Here is a 15,404-nt window from a genome sequence, read left to right as displayed (position 1 = left end):
CACGCATGTGACGCGGATACAACGAAGCCATCAATTCCAATCCGACGGTGACGCGCCCGGCCGATGCAACGCTGTGATTAGACGTGGATTTAAATCGTTCTTAGGTGCATATTATCAATGTTGATGCGAAATTGTCTATAAAAAATGTAGACGAGAAATCCAACACAGGCCAGGCCGGGACGTGTACGTTCATGGCATTAGGGTACGCGGTTTAAGAGACCGACACGTACCGGAAAAGGGGTTTGCTCACCTTCTACTCAAATAAGCCACCGGTCGAGTTGCCGACATTATATACTGTACTCATCAACCTATAATAATCAGAGACAACAAAACCACAGATCGATCGATCGATCGAAGATGGCTGATATTGAGAAGGGATCAGAGGACGCGGCCGCCACCAACGACGTCAGGAGTGCGTACGCCGAGCTGTGCAGCAGGAGGAGATTCCTATGGTGGATGTCAGCCTGTGCAAAACCGAACTGAAACCATAAACCGAACTGAAAAATACCAAACCGAACTGAAACTTCGGTTTTTTCAGGTTTTGGTTTCAGTTTCAGTTTCCAAATTTGAAAACCATTTGAACTTCGGTTTTTTCGGTTTAAACCGAACGGTTTTCGGTTAAACCGAAAAAAACCAAAAGTAGCTTCAGTGTGCGGAAAATACCCAAAGCTATGAGTGAAACCCTCCACCCGCCCTTCCCTTTATAGCTCTCCGCCACCACTTCCTGTCTCCGCTCGCCGATGTGGGACTAAACCACACTTCCTTCTCTCCTACCGACTGCATCAGTGCTTGTTTTAGTGTTTGGGCCTCAAATATTCCAGCCCACGCTGGTGCTTGTTCAATTCTGTTGGGCCTATTGTTTGACCAGGGCACTTAGTGCGGTTGGTCGCTCCTTTTGCTCTACTAAAAAAGGATGTTCGTACTGCTTCTGTACCACCAAACCAACACTACTTTTGTCTAAAATAAAAAAACCAAACTAACGCTACTTTTTTTTTGAACTAAAATCAATGCTACTTAGTAGTACTTAGTACTTGCCCTCAAAGAAAAAAAAACTACGCAAGTGCACCACCGGCTGTACGTACATACATATGCCATGGACCAAATCATGTCTTCTGCCATCTAAATTCTAATAATCTAATCTACATACACAGTTCTTAGTTCTCATACATCACAGAAACATCTAACATACATACATAGACCGAATCATCTGACCAAAATATCATGTGTCATTCAAAAATTCGCGTAAACTTTGGTTATTTTGGTTATTACCGAAACCAAACCGAAAATAAATGGTTATTACCGAAACCGAACCGTATATATGTATAAAACCGTATAAACTGAAGTATAAAAATCGTATAAACCAAAAACCGTATAAACCGAACCGAATCAAACCGAAAAAACCGAATGCACACCCTGAGGTGGATGACTCTGCTCGAAGTCGTCTTCGTCGTCGCCGTCGCGGCGCTCATGGCGTGCATCGAGCCGTCCACCGCCGGACCAAAGGTGTACCTTGCCTCGCGCGTCGTCGGGTATGCCGGCCAGGCCGTAGGCGTGTGCTGGGGGCTCTTCCTCGTCTATCAATGGACCGAGTCTGCTAAAGAGTACAAGAGGATCCTAGACTCTGTGAAGTAAATATGTGTTCTAGTAGGAGTACGTAGTACTTTGATGATGATCTTGTTGATCATGCATGTACGTGTGGTGTGGTGTTGATCGTTTTGATCATGCATGTAGGGTTTACAATCAAGCATGGGTTTTTAGGTTTTCGGTTTTGACCAATAAAACATGTACAATATGTCACAAAAATTATATCGTTAGAAACTACATTTAACATCCTAAAAAAACACTACATTTAACAACGAATCTAATGTATATTTTTATACAATATAATCAATATTTTCCTAGTTCAAATGAAGACATAAAAACCCTTGCCCGACTTATAAGCCCATCCGTAAAGAGTAGCTAAAATAGAGTAGTGATTGTTTTACTACGCCTCGCCCCCAAGAGAAACAAAGTAGTGTACACTCGACCAAGTAGGCGGAAGATTTGATTGTCTTCTCATGTGTTGGCCGAATGATACAACATAGGATGGGTTGCGAGATGCACTACAAACTTGGAGAATCACCTTTGGGACAATCGGCGCTTTGCCGTTATTCTTCCTCTAAGACTCCAATCGCTCTTTTCCGTTACAACCTCTCTCTGCGCCCTTCTTTGGCAGTTTTGGCCTACCATTGCTCTTTTCCCTTACAACCTCTCTCCGCCCCCTTCTTTGGCAGTTTTGGCCTTTGATGTACACCAGCTATATTCTCTGGTCGAATGACGACCATGTGGAGTTGTCAACTTTGGTTATTCCTCCCGGCCAACAAGCCAGTTTGAGGGCAGTTCGACTTCGACCCCAGCCAGTTGGTTATTCCATCTTTCGGCTACTCGCGGCTATGGCGTTGTGGCGATTCTTTTGCCCCAAGTGGTTTCATCCTCGGCAGCATCTGGATCGGTTTTGTGCTAGTGTCTTTGATCAGGTCGAATTGCGATCCAGGTTTGTGATTTAAGGTGCTATCTGCAATGTGTATGGGCTAGTTTGTAGTTTTTATTTTCCGTTGTGTCCTTTTGCAAAAGGGGTTATACTGTTTTCGGTATTATCTAATGCAATCTTAGATCCTTTCGGACCCTCCCCTACGTTTAAAAAAGAAATTTATGGTTCACTACATGGGTGTTTCTGTAGCGGCGCAAACATATTGTTATGCAGTCCCACAAAACTAGATTTGCCTTAGGACTCTCTAGCAAAGGCAATATTTTTGTTGGTTCATCATTCAAAATATCTTTTGTTGGCTGCGGACTTGCACTACGGTTGCTTGTAGTACGTAGGGTTATGCATGCATACTCATCAATTATGTGATGGTTGTTCGAGACTACTATTGGGGATCGGGAATGGACATTTTAGCGTCCTGAGTCTACTGAAGGAGTCCAAACCGCTCATACCTTCCTCCGAATGGGGATCATCACAAGCTCACAACAATCTTCCTGGTTATGCCTCTCCTCTCCCATCATTACCCCAATCCTCCCTACCATGAAACATCTCTAGCTCGCCTACAACATGGGTGCCCTCCTCCATTGGGACTTCTCGGTTGCGATAGCTCAGGCGCGTCGTCGCTTTGGAACTCATGTTCATTTGTCTCTTTCCCTCTCGTCTAAGGAGTTCTTCTTGGTGGGTTTCTTATAGTTTGCCTCTCTTGCTCTCTCGAGGAGGATCCACTGGGTAGTATGATATTGCCTTGGAGGTGACCGATGTGGTTTGAAACACATTTATGGCTGATGTAAGGCATGTTCGATTATCCAATACTATGATTCAGGACAGCCAGACTGTAACTCTGACATAGCTCACCTCGGGCCTCGACTCATCTTGACAATGGATATCGTTGGAACAAGAAGCACTTGACTAACTACTGACGAAAGCGTGACGCTAAACTAGGACACACACACATCCACGGCCCGCCGATCGACTGGGGTACTACATGGGTTATGATCCATCCTAGTAGAAAAACCGTTGGTGCTGATGCCTCAAATTTGGACAGGCATGCCACCATCTTAATTTCTTGATTTTGAGTTCCGGGTTCTAAAGGACTCTATCCATGTAAAATACAGAAAATGGAGGAAAAATTGTTGTAATAGAGTAAAATAGCCAACCAACACAGACGGCACGCACATGCGCATGCCCTGATATATATCAGGCACACACACACATGCACACTGCCGAAAAGAAGGCCATAGTCAGAGTTGCCCGCAACATTATTGTCATCACCCATCCTTAGTTAGAGGCTGCCACTAAGCCACATAATGTACTACCATTGGAACCCTCATCGCAACAACTTAGTGAAGGACATGTTAGCCCATGCTTAGCAATCAACCCCAAGCGCTTTGATGGCAAACCAAATTCGGATCCTTTGTGTGTTCACCTCAATACATCATACTTAGTTGTTAAGAACCAGAAGAGATGCACATACATAATGTCAATTATATAAAAGGATAACAAGGAGAAATTACAATACCCCCCCCCTCCACCTTAAGTGATTTGGAGGCGTGTGGGTTAGTGGAGCAAAACACGCTATTTGGTTAAAAAACAAGGAGGCGGTTCTCGGCGGTGTGGCCACTGATAAAAATGATAATTTAAAACATTGATATTTTTCAATGAATTTTAATACTTAAATTTCATGCAAAAGTGACAAAGAAAACTTTATATGTGAAGCGTCACAAACATTAGTTATTTAAACTATTGATTGGAAGTTGTGAATGTGATAAAAACATCATGAGTTGTTATACATACCAAGCGAGGGAGATAAGTTTTCCTAACAACTAAGATTTGCAAACGGATTTGCCCTGATTGTGGGAGGAATAAGTTGAAACCTAAAATCATGTGGCTTTTGGATTGAAACAATTAAGTCACATTAACAAAGTGTTAGCCATAGTGGTAGGTTCTACTCTCAAAGCTTTCTTACATATTTGAGTCTTCTATTTTCTCAATACGACATTGAAAGTCATATGTTACCTCTAGTGTCACACCATTACCGTTACTTACCCAACATATAAGGTACTTTGATTCAATATTATACACAAGTTGCTTTTTACATCTTATAAGCCTCATCCTTAGGGGCACATGCACGAAGACTTCCGTACTGTCATCGACAAGATTTGGCCGATCCCGGTATGGGAGCGCCGACATCAACACGTTAACGGCTTGTTTTGGCGACGACAGTGGTCGTTGGTTGGTCCATGAACCTTGATGTAACTTTTGTTATGCTTGAAGTGTTCTGTAGTTAGGGTAAAACTTTATATAATATATCTGAGCCCTTCGCAAAAGCCTTGTAAACCCATTCTTACATAAGCAGATTCCACACACAAGGAGTATGATCAAGAAAAAAATTCATCTAGTCAACTCAAAGATGACATTATTTTAACCATGTTAGTAGAATCGGTTTACTAGAGAAACAAAGCAACACCTAGAAACATGAAGTTATGACTAATGAGGGCCTAAATTGACTCTCAACATCACATGGGTATTTTACAATGTTCTCCACAGCCACAACTTAAATGACTAGTTTGCCAAACGACTCCAATCATCACACCAGCTTCCCCACCTCAACATCTTTCCCATGGCAAATATACGACGTGTCTTTATTTCTCGATCCTTTGGCTTTGCCGCTTCTTTCTTGTGATGTTCTCCATCCCCTCCCCTGCACCAAATCGAAGCCTCCTCCTCCAAAGATCATGGTTAGCTTCCCTTTGAAGGATTCGATCGCCGCGAAGTTCCCCGTCCCCGTCGACGATTAGTTGATGCTTCTCAAAGGATAGGGTGCTCGCTTGCATCTCTCTACCAGTAGTGGCTGGAGTGAAGACTCGTCGGCGACATTTACTCTTTCGGCCGGCAAAGATACAATGTGAGAGCAGTGTCGTTGCAGACTTATGACGCATGTGGAAAGTTAGGGCACATGTTGAGTTTATTTTGTATTATCATATGTGTGGTAAGCTCTTTTATCTTGTATCATGAGGTGATCTAGTCCCTCCCTGCACTTTCAACATTGTATATTTCAGGCCTTGTTCGGTTAAACCTGTCCTGGAGGGGATTGGAGAGGTTTGGAGGGGATTGAGTGAGATTTTGACTTGCATGGGATTTAATGAAGGAAATATGCCCTAGAGGCAATAATAAAGTTGTTATTTATTTCCTTATATCATGATAAATGTTTATTATTCATGCTAGAATTGTATTAACCGGAAACATAATACATGTGTGAATACATAGACAAACAGAGTGTCACTAGTATGCCTCTACTTGACTAGCTCGTTAATCGAAGATGGTTATGTTTCCTAACAATAGACATGAGTTGTCATTTGATTAACGGGATCACACCATTAGGATAATGATGTGATTGACATGACCCATTCCGTTAGCCTAGCACTTGATCGTTTAGTATGTTGCTATTGCTTTCTTCATGACTTATACATGTTCCTGTAACTATGAGATTATGCAACTCCCGTTTACCGAAGGAACACTTTGGGTGCTACCAAACGTCATAACGTAACTGGGTGATTATAAAGGAGTACTACAGGTGTCTCCAAAGGTACATGTTGGGTTGGCGTATTTTGAGATTAGGTTTTGTCACTCCGATTGTCGGAGAGGTATCTCTGGGCCCACTCGGTAATGCACATCACTTAAAGCCTTGCAAGCATTGCAACTAATGAGTTAGTTGCGGGATGATGTATTACGTAACGAGTAAAGAGACTTGCCAGTAACGAGATTGAACTAGGTATTGGATACCGACGATCGAATCTCGGGCAAGTAACATACCGATGACAAAGGGAACAACGTATGTTGTTATGCGGTTTGACCGATAAAGATCTTCGTAGAATATGTAGGAGCCAATATGAGCATCCAGGTTCCGCTATTGGTTATTGATCGAGAATAGTTCTAGGTCATGTCTACATTGTTCTCGAACCCGTAGGGTCCGCGCGCTTAAGGTTTCGATGACAGTTATATTATAAGTTTACATGTTTTGATGTACCGAAGGAGTTCGGAGTCCCGGATGAGATCGGGGACATGATGAGGAGTCTCGAAATGGTCGAGACGTAAAGATTCATATATTGGATGATATGGTTAGGCCAAGGGGTCAAGCCCATGAGGCTTTAGGTCGGTGCAAAAGGAGTTTTGCGGAGGCCAGGGGGCCAAATGCCGGAGACCCTGGCGTCTGGCCCTGGGCCAGACGCCGAGGCCCATTGCGTCTGGGCCAGACGCCAAGGATTGTGGCGTTTGGTCCTGGAGTCCGAGTGGGCCTCTTGGCTTTCGGGCAAAACCGACTTTGAGGAGGCTTTTGCTCCAAGTTTCGACCCCGGGGCTCAACATATAAATAGAGGGGCAGGGCTACCACCAAAGACACAACAATTGATCCCTTGGATCTCTTAGCCGTGTGCGGTACCCCCCTCCACTATAGTCCACCTCGATAATATCGTAGCGGTGCTTAGGCGAAGCCCTGCGACGGTAGAACATCAAGATCGTCACCACACCGTCGTGCTGACGGAACTCTCCCTCGATACTCGGCTGGATCGGAGTTCGAGGGACGTCATCGAGCTGAACGTGTGCTAGAACTCGGAGGTGCCGTAGTTTCGGTGCTTGATCGGTCGGGCCGTGAAGACGTACGACTACATCAACCGCATTGTGCTAACGCTTCCGCTTACGGTCTATAAGGGTATGTAGACAACACTCTCCCCTCTCGTTGCTATACGTCACCATGATCTTGCGTGTGCGTAGGAAATTTTTGAAATTACTACGTTCCCCAACAGTGGCATCCGAGCCTAGGTTGTATGGTTTGATGTTATATGCACGAGTAGAACACAAGTGAGTTGTGGGCGATACAAGTCATACTGCTTACCAGCATGTCATACTTTGGTTTGGCGGTATTATTGGATGATGCGGCCCGGACCGACATTACGCGTACGCTTACGCGAGACTGGTTTTACCGCCGTGCTTTGCACACAGGTGACTAGCGGGTGCCAGTTTCTCCAACTTTAGTTGAACCGAGTGTGGCTACGCCCGGTCCTTGAGAAGGTTAAAACAGCACCAACTTGACGAACTATCGTTGTGGTTTTGATGCGTAGGTAAGAACAGTTCTTGCTCAGCCTGTAGCAGCCACGTAAAACTTGCAACAACAAAGTAGAGGACGTTTAACTTGTTTTTGCAGGGCATGTTGTGATGTGATATGGTCAAGACGTGATGAGATATAAGTTGTTGTATGAGATGATCATGTTTTGTTGAAGTTATCGGCAACTGGCAGAAGCTCTATGGTTGTCTCTTTGTTGCATAAGATGCAAGTGCCAAATAATTGCTTTACTTTATCGCTATGCGATAGCAATAGTTGCAAGAGCAATAGTTGGCGCGGCGACCATGTGACGACACATTGATATAGATCAAGATGATGAAGATCATGGTGTCGTGCCGGTGACGATAGAGATCATGACAGTACTTTGGAGATGGAGATCAAAGGCGCAAGATGATCATGGCCATATCATGTCACATATTTTGATTGCATATGATGTTTATCTGTTATACATCTTATTCTGTTTTGTTTGACGGTAGCATTATAAGATGATCTCTCACTAATTATCAAGAAGTGTTCTCCCTGAGTATGCACCGTTGCCAAAGTTCGTCGTGCCCAGACACCACATGATGATCGGGTGTGATAAGCTCTACGTCCATCTACAACGGGTGCAAGCCAGTTTTGCACACGCGGAATACTCAGGTTAAACTTGACGAGCCTAGCATATACAGATATGGCCTCGGAACACGGAGACCGAAAGGTCGAGCGTGAATCATATAGTAGATATGATCAACATAGTGATGTTCACCATTGAAAACTACTCCATCTCACGTGATGATCGGTTATGGTTTAGTTGATATGGATCACGTAACCACTTAGAGGATTAGAGGGATGTCTTTCCAAGTGGGAGTTCTTAAGTAATATGATTAATTGAACTTTAATTTATCATGAACTTAGTCCTGGTAGTATTTTGCAAATTATGTTGTAGATCAATAGCTTGCGTTGTTGCTTTCATATGTTTATTTTGATATGTTCCTAGAGAAAATTGTGTTGAAAGATGTTAGTAGCAATGATGCGGATTGGATCCGTGATCTGAGGTTTATCCTCATTGCTGCACAGAAGAATTATGTCCTTAATGCACCGCTAGGTGACAGACCTATTGCAGGAGCAGATGCAGACGTCATGAACGTTTGGCTAGCTCAATATGATGACTACTTGATAGTTTTGTGCACCATGCTTTATGGCTTAGAATCGGGACTTCAAAAACGTTTTGAACGTCATGGACCATATGAGATGTTCCAGGAGTTGAAGTTAATATTTCAAGCAAATACCCGAGTTGAGAGATATGAAGTCTCCAACAAGTTCTATAGCTAAAAGATGGAGGAGAATCGCTCAACTAGTGAGCATGTGCTCAGATTGTCTGGGTACTACAATCGCTTGAATCAAGTGGGAGTTAATCTTCCAGATAAGATAGTGATTGACAGAATTCTCTAGTCACCACCACCAAGTTAGTAGAACTTCGTGATGAACTATAATGCAAGGGATGACGAAAACGATTCCCGAGCTCTTCGTGATGCTGAAATTGACGAAGGTAGAAATCAAAGAAAAACATCAAAGTGTTGATGGTGGACAAGATCACTAGTTTCAAGAAAAGGGCAAAGGGAAAGAAAGGGAACTTCAAGCTGAATGGCAAGCAAGTTGTCACTCCCGTGAAGAAGACCAAAGCTGGACCAAAGCCTGAAACTGAGTGCTTACACTGCAAAGGAAATGGTCACTGGAAGCGGAAATGCCCTGAATATTTGGTGGATAAGAAGGATGGCAAAGTGAACAAGGGTATATTTGATATACAGGTCATTGATGTGTGCCTTACTAGTGTTTATAGTAGCCCTGAGTATTTGATACTTGTTCGGTTACTAAGATTAGTAACTCGAAACAGGAGTTACAGAATAAACAGAGACTAGTTGAGGGGAAGTGACGATGAGTGTTGGAAATAGTTCCAAGATTGATATGATCATCATCACACACTCCCTATACTTTCGGGATTAGTGTTAAACCTAAATAAATGTTATTTAGCGTTTGCGTTGAGTATGAATATGATTTGATCATGTTTATTGCGATACAGTTATTCATTTGAAGTTAAAGAATAATTGTTATTCTGTTTACATGAATAAGACCTTCAATGGTTATACACCCAATGAAAATAGTTTGTTGGATCTCGATCGTAGTGATACACATATTCATAATATTGATGCCAAAAGATGCAAAGTTAATAATGATAGTGCAACCTATTTGTGGCACTGCCGTTTGGGTCATATCGGTGTAAAGCGCATGAAGAAACTCCATAAAGATGGATTTTCGGAATCACTTGGTTATGAATCATTTGGTGCTTGCGAACCGTGCCTTTTGGGCAAGATGACTAAAACTCCGTTCTCCGGAACAATGGAACAAGCTACTGACTTATTGGAAATAATACATATTGATGTATGCGATCCAATGAGTGTTGATGCTCGTGGCAAGTGTCGTTATTTTCTGACCTTCACAAGATGAATTGAGCAGATATGAGTATATCTACTTGATGAAACATAAGTCTAAAATAATTGAAAGGTTCAAAGAATTTCAGAGTGAAGTGGAAAAATCATCGTAACAAGAAAATAAAGTTTCTACGATCTGATCACGGAGACAAATATTTGAGTTACGAGATTGGTCTTCAATTAAAACAATGTGGAATAGTTTCACCACTCATGCCACCTGGAACACCACAATGTTATGGTGTGTCCGAACGTCATAACTGCACTTTATTGGATATGGTGCGATCTATGATGTCTCTTATCGGTTTTACCACTATCGTTTTGGGGTTGTGCATTAGAGACAGCTGCATTCACGTTTAAAAGGGCACCATCTAAATCAGTTGAGATGACACCGTATGAACTATGGTTTAGCAGTAAACCTAAGCTGTCGTTTCTTAAAGTTTGGAGTTGCGATGCTTATATGAAAAAGTTTCAACCTGATAAGCTCAAACCCAAATCGGAGAAGTGCGTCTTCATAGAATACCCCAAGGAAACTATTGGGTACTCCTTCTATCACAAATCCAAAGGCAAAACATTCGTTGCTAAGAATGGATCCTTTCTAGAGAAGGAGTTTCTCTCGAAAGAAGTGAGTGGGAGGAAAGTAGAACTTTATGAGGTAATTGTACCTGCTCCCTTATTTGAAAGTAGTTCATCACAGAAATCTGTTCCTGTGACTACTACACCAATCAGTGAGGAAGTTAATGATGATGATCATGAAACTTCAGATTAAGTTACTACAGAACCTCGTAGGTCTTCCAGAGTAAGATCCGCACCAGAGTGGTATGGTAATCCTGTTCTGGAAGTTGTGTTACTAGACCATGACGAACCTATGAACTATGAAGAAGCGATGGTGAGCCCAGATTCCGCAAAATGGCTTGAGGCCATGAGATCTGAGATAAGATCCAAGTATGAAAACAAAGTATGGACTTTGATTGACTTGCCCAATTATCGGCGAGACATTGAGATTAAATGGATCTTCAAGAGGAAGACGGACACTGATAGTGTTACTATCTACAAAGCTAGAATTGTCGCAAAAGTTTTTTCGACAAGTTCAAGGTGTTGACTACGATGAGAGTTTTTCACTCGTATCTATGCTTAAGTCTGTCTGAATCATGTTAGCAATTGCCACATTTTATGAAATCTGGCAAATGGATGTCAAAACTGCATTCCTTAATGGATTTTTTAAAGAAGAGTTGTATATGATGCAATCAGAAGGTTTTTTCGATCCGAAAGGTGCTAACAAAATGTGCAAGCTCCAGCGATCCATCAATGGACTGGTGCAAGCATCTCGGAGTTGGAATATACGATTTGATAAGTTGATCAAAGAATATGGTTTTATACAGACTTTTGGAAAGGCCTGTATTTACAAGAAAGTGAGTGGGAGCACTACAACCTTTCTGATAAGTATATGTGAATGACATATTGTCGATCGGAAATAATGTAGAATTATTCTGCAAAGCATAAAGGAGTGTTTGAAAGGAGTTTTTCAAAGAAAGGCCTCGTTGAAGCTGCTTACATATTGAGCATCAAGATCTATAGAGATAGATCAAGATGCTTGATAAGTTTTTCAATGAATACATACCTTGACAAGATTTTGAAGTAGTTCAAAATGGAACAGTCAAAGAAAGAGTTCTTGCCTGTGTTACAAGGTATGAGATTGAGTAAGACTCAAAAACCCGACCACAGCAGAAGATAGAAAGAGAATGAAAGTCATTCCCTATGCATCAGCCATAGGTTCTATAAAGTATGTCATGTTGTGTACCAGATCTATTGCATACCCTACCACTAAGCTTGGCAAGGGAGTGCAATAGTGATCTAGGAGTAGATCAATGGACAGCAGTCAAAATTATCCTTAGTGGAATAAGGATATGTTTCTCGATTATGGAAGTGAAAAAAGGTTCGTCGTAAAGGGTTACGTCGATGCAAGTTTTAACACTAATCTAGATGACTCTGAATCTCAATCTGGATACATATTGAAAGTGGGAGCAATTAGCTAGAGTAGCTCCGTGCAGAGCATTGTAGACATAGAAATTTGCAAAATACTTACGGCTCTGAATGTGACAGACCCGTTGACTAAAATTATCTCACAAGCAAAAACATGATCACACCTTAGTACTCTTTGGGTGTTACTCACATAGCAATGTGAACTAGATTACTGACTCTAGTAAACCCTTTGGGTGTTGGTCACATGTTGATGTGAACTATGGGTGTTAACCACATATAGATGTGAACTATTGATGTTAAATCACATGGCGATGTGAACTAGATTATTGACTCTAGTGCAAGTGGGAGACTGAAGGAAATATGCCCTAGAGGCAATAATAAAGTTGTTATTTATTTCCTTATATCATGATAAATGTTTATTATTCATGCTAGAATTGTATTAACCGGAAACATAATACATGTGTGAATACATAGACAAACAGAGTGTCACTAGTATGCCTCTACTTGACTAGCTCGTTAATCGAAGATGGTTATGTTTCCTAACCATAGACATTAGTTGTCATTTGATTAACGGGATCACACCATTAGGAGAATGATTTGATTGACATGACCCATTCCGTTAGCCTAGCACTTGATCATTTAGTATGTTGCTATTGCTTTCTTCATGACTTATACATGTTCCTGTAACTATGAGATTATGCAACTCCCGTTTACCGGAGGAACACTTTGGGTGCTACCAAACGTCATAACGTAACTGGGTGATTATAAAGGAGTACTACAGGTGTCTCCAAAGGTACATGTTGGGTTGGCGTATTTTGAGATTAGGTTTTGTCACTCCGATTGTCGGAGAGGTATCTCTGGGCCCACTCGGTAATGCACATCACTTAAAGCCTTGCAAGCATTGCAACTAATGAGTTAGTTGCGGGATGATGTATTACGTAACGAGTAAAGAGACTTGCCAGTAACGAGATTGAACTAGGTATTGGATACCGACGATCGAATCTCGGGCAAGTAACATACCGATGACAAAGGGAACAACGTATGTTGTTATGCGGTTTGACCGATAAAGATCTTCGTAGAATATGTAGGAGCCAATATGAGCATCCAGGTTCCGCTATTGGTTATTGATCGAGAATAGTTCTAGGTCATGTCTACATTGTTCTCGAACCCGTAGGGTCCGCACGCTTAAGGTTTCGATGACAGTTATATTATGAGTTTACATGTTTTGATGTACCGAAGGAGTTCGGAGTCCCGGATGAGATCGGGGACATGACGAGGAGTCTCGAAATGGTCGAGACGTAAAGATTCATATATTGGATGATATGGTTAGGCCAAGGGGTCAAGCCCATGAGGCTTTAGGTCGGTGCAAAAGGAGTTTTGCGGAGGCCAGGGGGCCAAACGCCGGAGACCCTGGCGTCTGGCCCTGGGCCAGATGCCAAGGCCCATGGCGTCTGGGCCAGACGCCAAGGATTGTGGCGTTTGGTCCTGGAGTCTGAGTGGGACTCTTGCCTTTCGGGCAAAACCGACTTTGAGGAGGCTTTTGCTCCAAGTTTCGACCCCCGGGCTCAACATATAAATAGAGGGGCAGGGCTAGCACCAAAGACAAAACAATTGATCCCTTGGATCTCTTAGCTGTGTGCGGTGCCCCCCTCCACTATAGTCCACCTCGATAATATCGTAGCGGTGCTGAGGCGAAGCCCTGCGATGGTAGAACATCAAGATCGTCACCACGCCGTCGTGCTGACGAAACTCTCCCTCGATACTCGGCTGGATCGGAGTTCGAGGGACGTCATCGAGCTGAACGTGTGCTAGAACTCGGAGGTGTCGTAGTTTCGGTGCTTGATCGGTCGGGCCGTGAAGACGTACGACTACATCAACCGCGTTGTGCTAATGCTTCCGCTTACGGTCTACAAGGGTATGTAGACAACACTCTCCCCTCTCGTTGCTATACGTCACCATGATCTTGCGTGTGCGTAGGAAATTTTTGAAATTACTACGTTCCCCAACATTTAATCCACCCCAATCCACTTTAATCCCCATCAATTTTGTTGGAACCGAACAATCCCTTAGCCAACATTATTTACGGGTGTACTTTCAGCATTGCTAACGAGAAGGGGTTGTAAATTCCAAAAATGCATGCTTATATTTAAACTATATAAATCAACCAAGCAGTCTCTTAGTGAAGTCTGCTTATATCTAAGCCATATAAACCAATGGTGCTTCATTTAACATTTTTCATAAAACCATGCACTAATAGGAGAAAGCCTACTAGTAGCGTTGGTTCCTGGGCTAGCAGTAGCGCGGGTACCAGCGCTACTACTACGGTGCTACAGCTAATGCTTAGCAGTAGCGCGGGCTGTCAAGCGCTACTACTACCTTATATAGAAGTAGCGCTAGTCTTACCAGTGCTATTGCTACAACTACTTATCAATAGCGCTGGTTGTTACCCCGCGCTACTACTAAAGTTTCCTTTTTTCCCTCCTGCGTAGTATTTGTACAGGTTTTATACAATAGTCTCATCATATGATTTTATGAGCATGATGAGTTATATATATATATATATATATATATATATATATATATATATATATATATATATATCAGTGGGTGAAAGAGACGTGGATTAATTCCAAGTGGAGCCAACATGGTGCAGATCCAAAGTACTACTAATTCAAACTTGACCACTTTAGTTTGGATTAGTAGTACTTTCGATCTACACCATGTTGCCTCCATTTTAACCTAATCCATGTTTATTTCACCCACTGATATAACTCATCATGTTTTTCATAATAACAAGTCATACTCATCATCATCATAGTCATCTAACAACTTTTACTCGTTATCATGATAACAAGTCATACTCATCATCATCATAGTCATCTAACCAATCCTAGTTAATTGTTCTTAGCACATGATCATGAGTATTAACTAGGACCTGCTACCCTCTCTAAGGTAAAATAACATAAAACAACATAGCCCCTGACTCTCCATTATGGAGAATGGAGATTATCCTGTCTCCAATTCTTGGGCTTCGCATAATGTTGCTTCCAAGTAGCTCCCTACGATTATTCATAACTTTTTTCCATTCTTTGATTGTTAGGCCTACATCTGTTCGAGAAATCTTGTATGAACAGCGGTGACCCATAGGCAGACTTGGCCGTAAGCTAATAACAACAATGTGACCTTTCGTATGCATCAGATGAGGCACACAATCCTTCAGGATTTTCTGTTCAAGAGCATAATAGTAACGTAGTTAGCAATGTAGTTTAGCTTTAGAAGAATGTATGCAAAAGATGCACTAGTATCATATAAT

At 42.2% G+C, this 15,404-nt stretch overlaps 1 protein-coding gene across 1 annotated transcript; it reads left to right on the top strand.

The window, feature by feature from the left end:
- The first annotated feature begins 237 nt into the window (after positions 1-237).
- Positions 238-1,791, top strand: LOC123039897 (uncharacterized). Its single transcript, XM_044462883.1, has 2 exons — positions 238-452; positions 1,419-1,791. Exons 1-2 carry the CDS (start codon positions 358-360, stop codon positions 1,630-1,632), a joined length of 309 nt encoding a protein of 102 aa, XP_044318818.1. The 5' UTR covers positions 238-357; the 3' UTR covers positions 1,633-1,791.
- The last annotated feature ends 13,613 nt before the right edge of the window (positions 1,792-15,404 follow it).

This window comes from Triticum aestivum, chromosome 2B, assembly GCF_018294505.1.
Source record: "Triticum aestivum cultivar Chinese Spring chromosome 2B, IWGSC CS RefSeq v2.1, whole genome shotgun sequence".
Taxonomy (NCBI): domain Eukaryota; kingdom Viridiplantae; phylum Streptophyta; class Magnoliopsida; order Poales; family Poaceae; genus Triticum; species Triticum aestivum.
Note: the sequence above shows the minus strand (reverse complement) of the source record. Positions and strands in the feature narration are given on the sequence as shown.

What these genes read in the sequence shown, in the direction of transcription:
- LOC123039897 (XM_044462883.1), top strand. Translation starts at nt 358, where the DNA reads ATGGCTGATATTGAGAAGGGATCAGAGGACGCGGCCGCCACCAACGAC. An exon ending in AGCAGGAGGAGATTCCTATG is followed by an intron (nt 453 to 1,418) that starts GTGGATGTCAGC and finishes GCACACCCTGAG; the next exon opens with GTGGATGACTCTGCTCGAAG.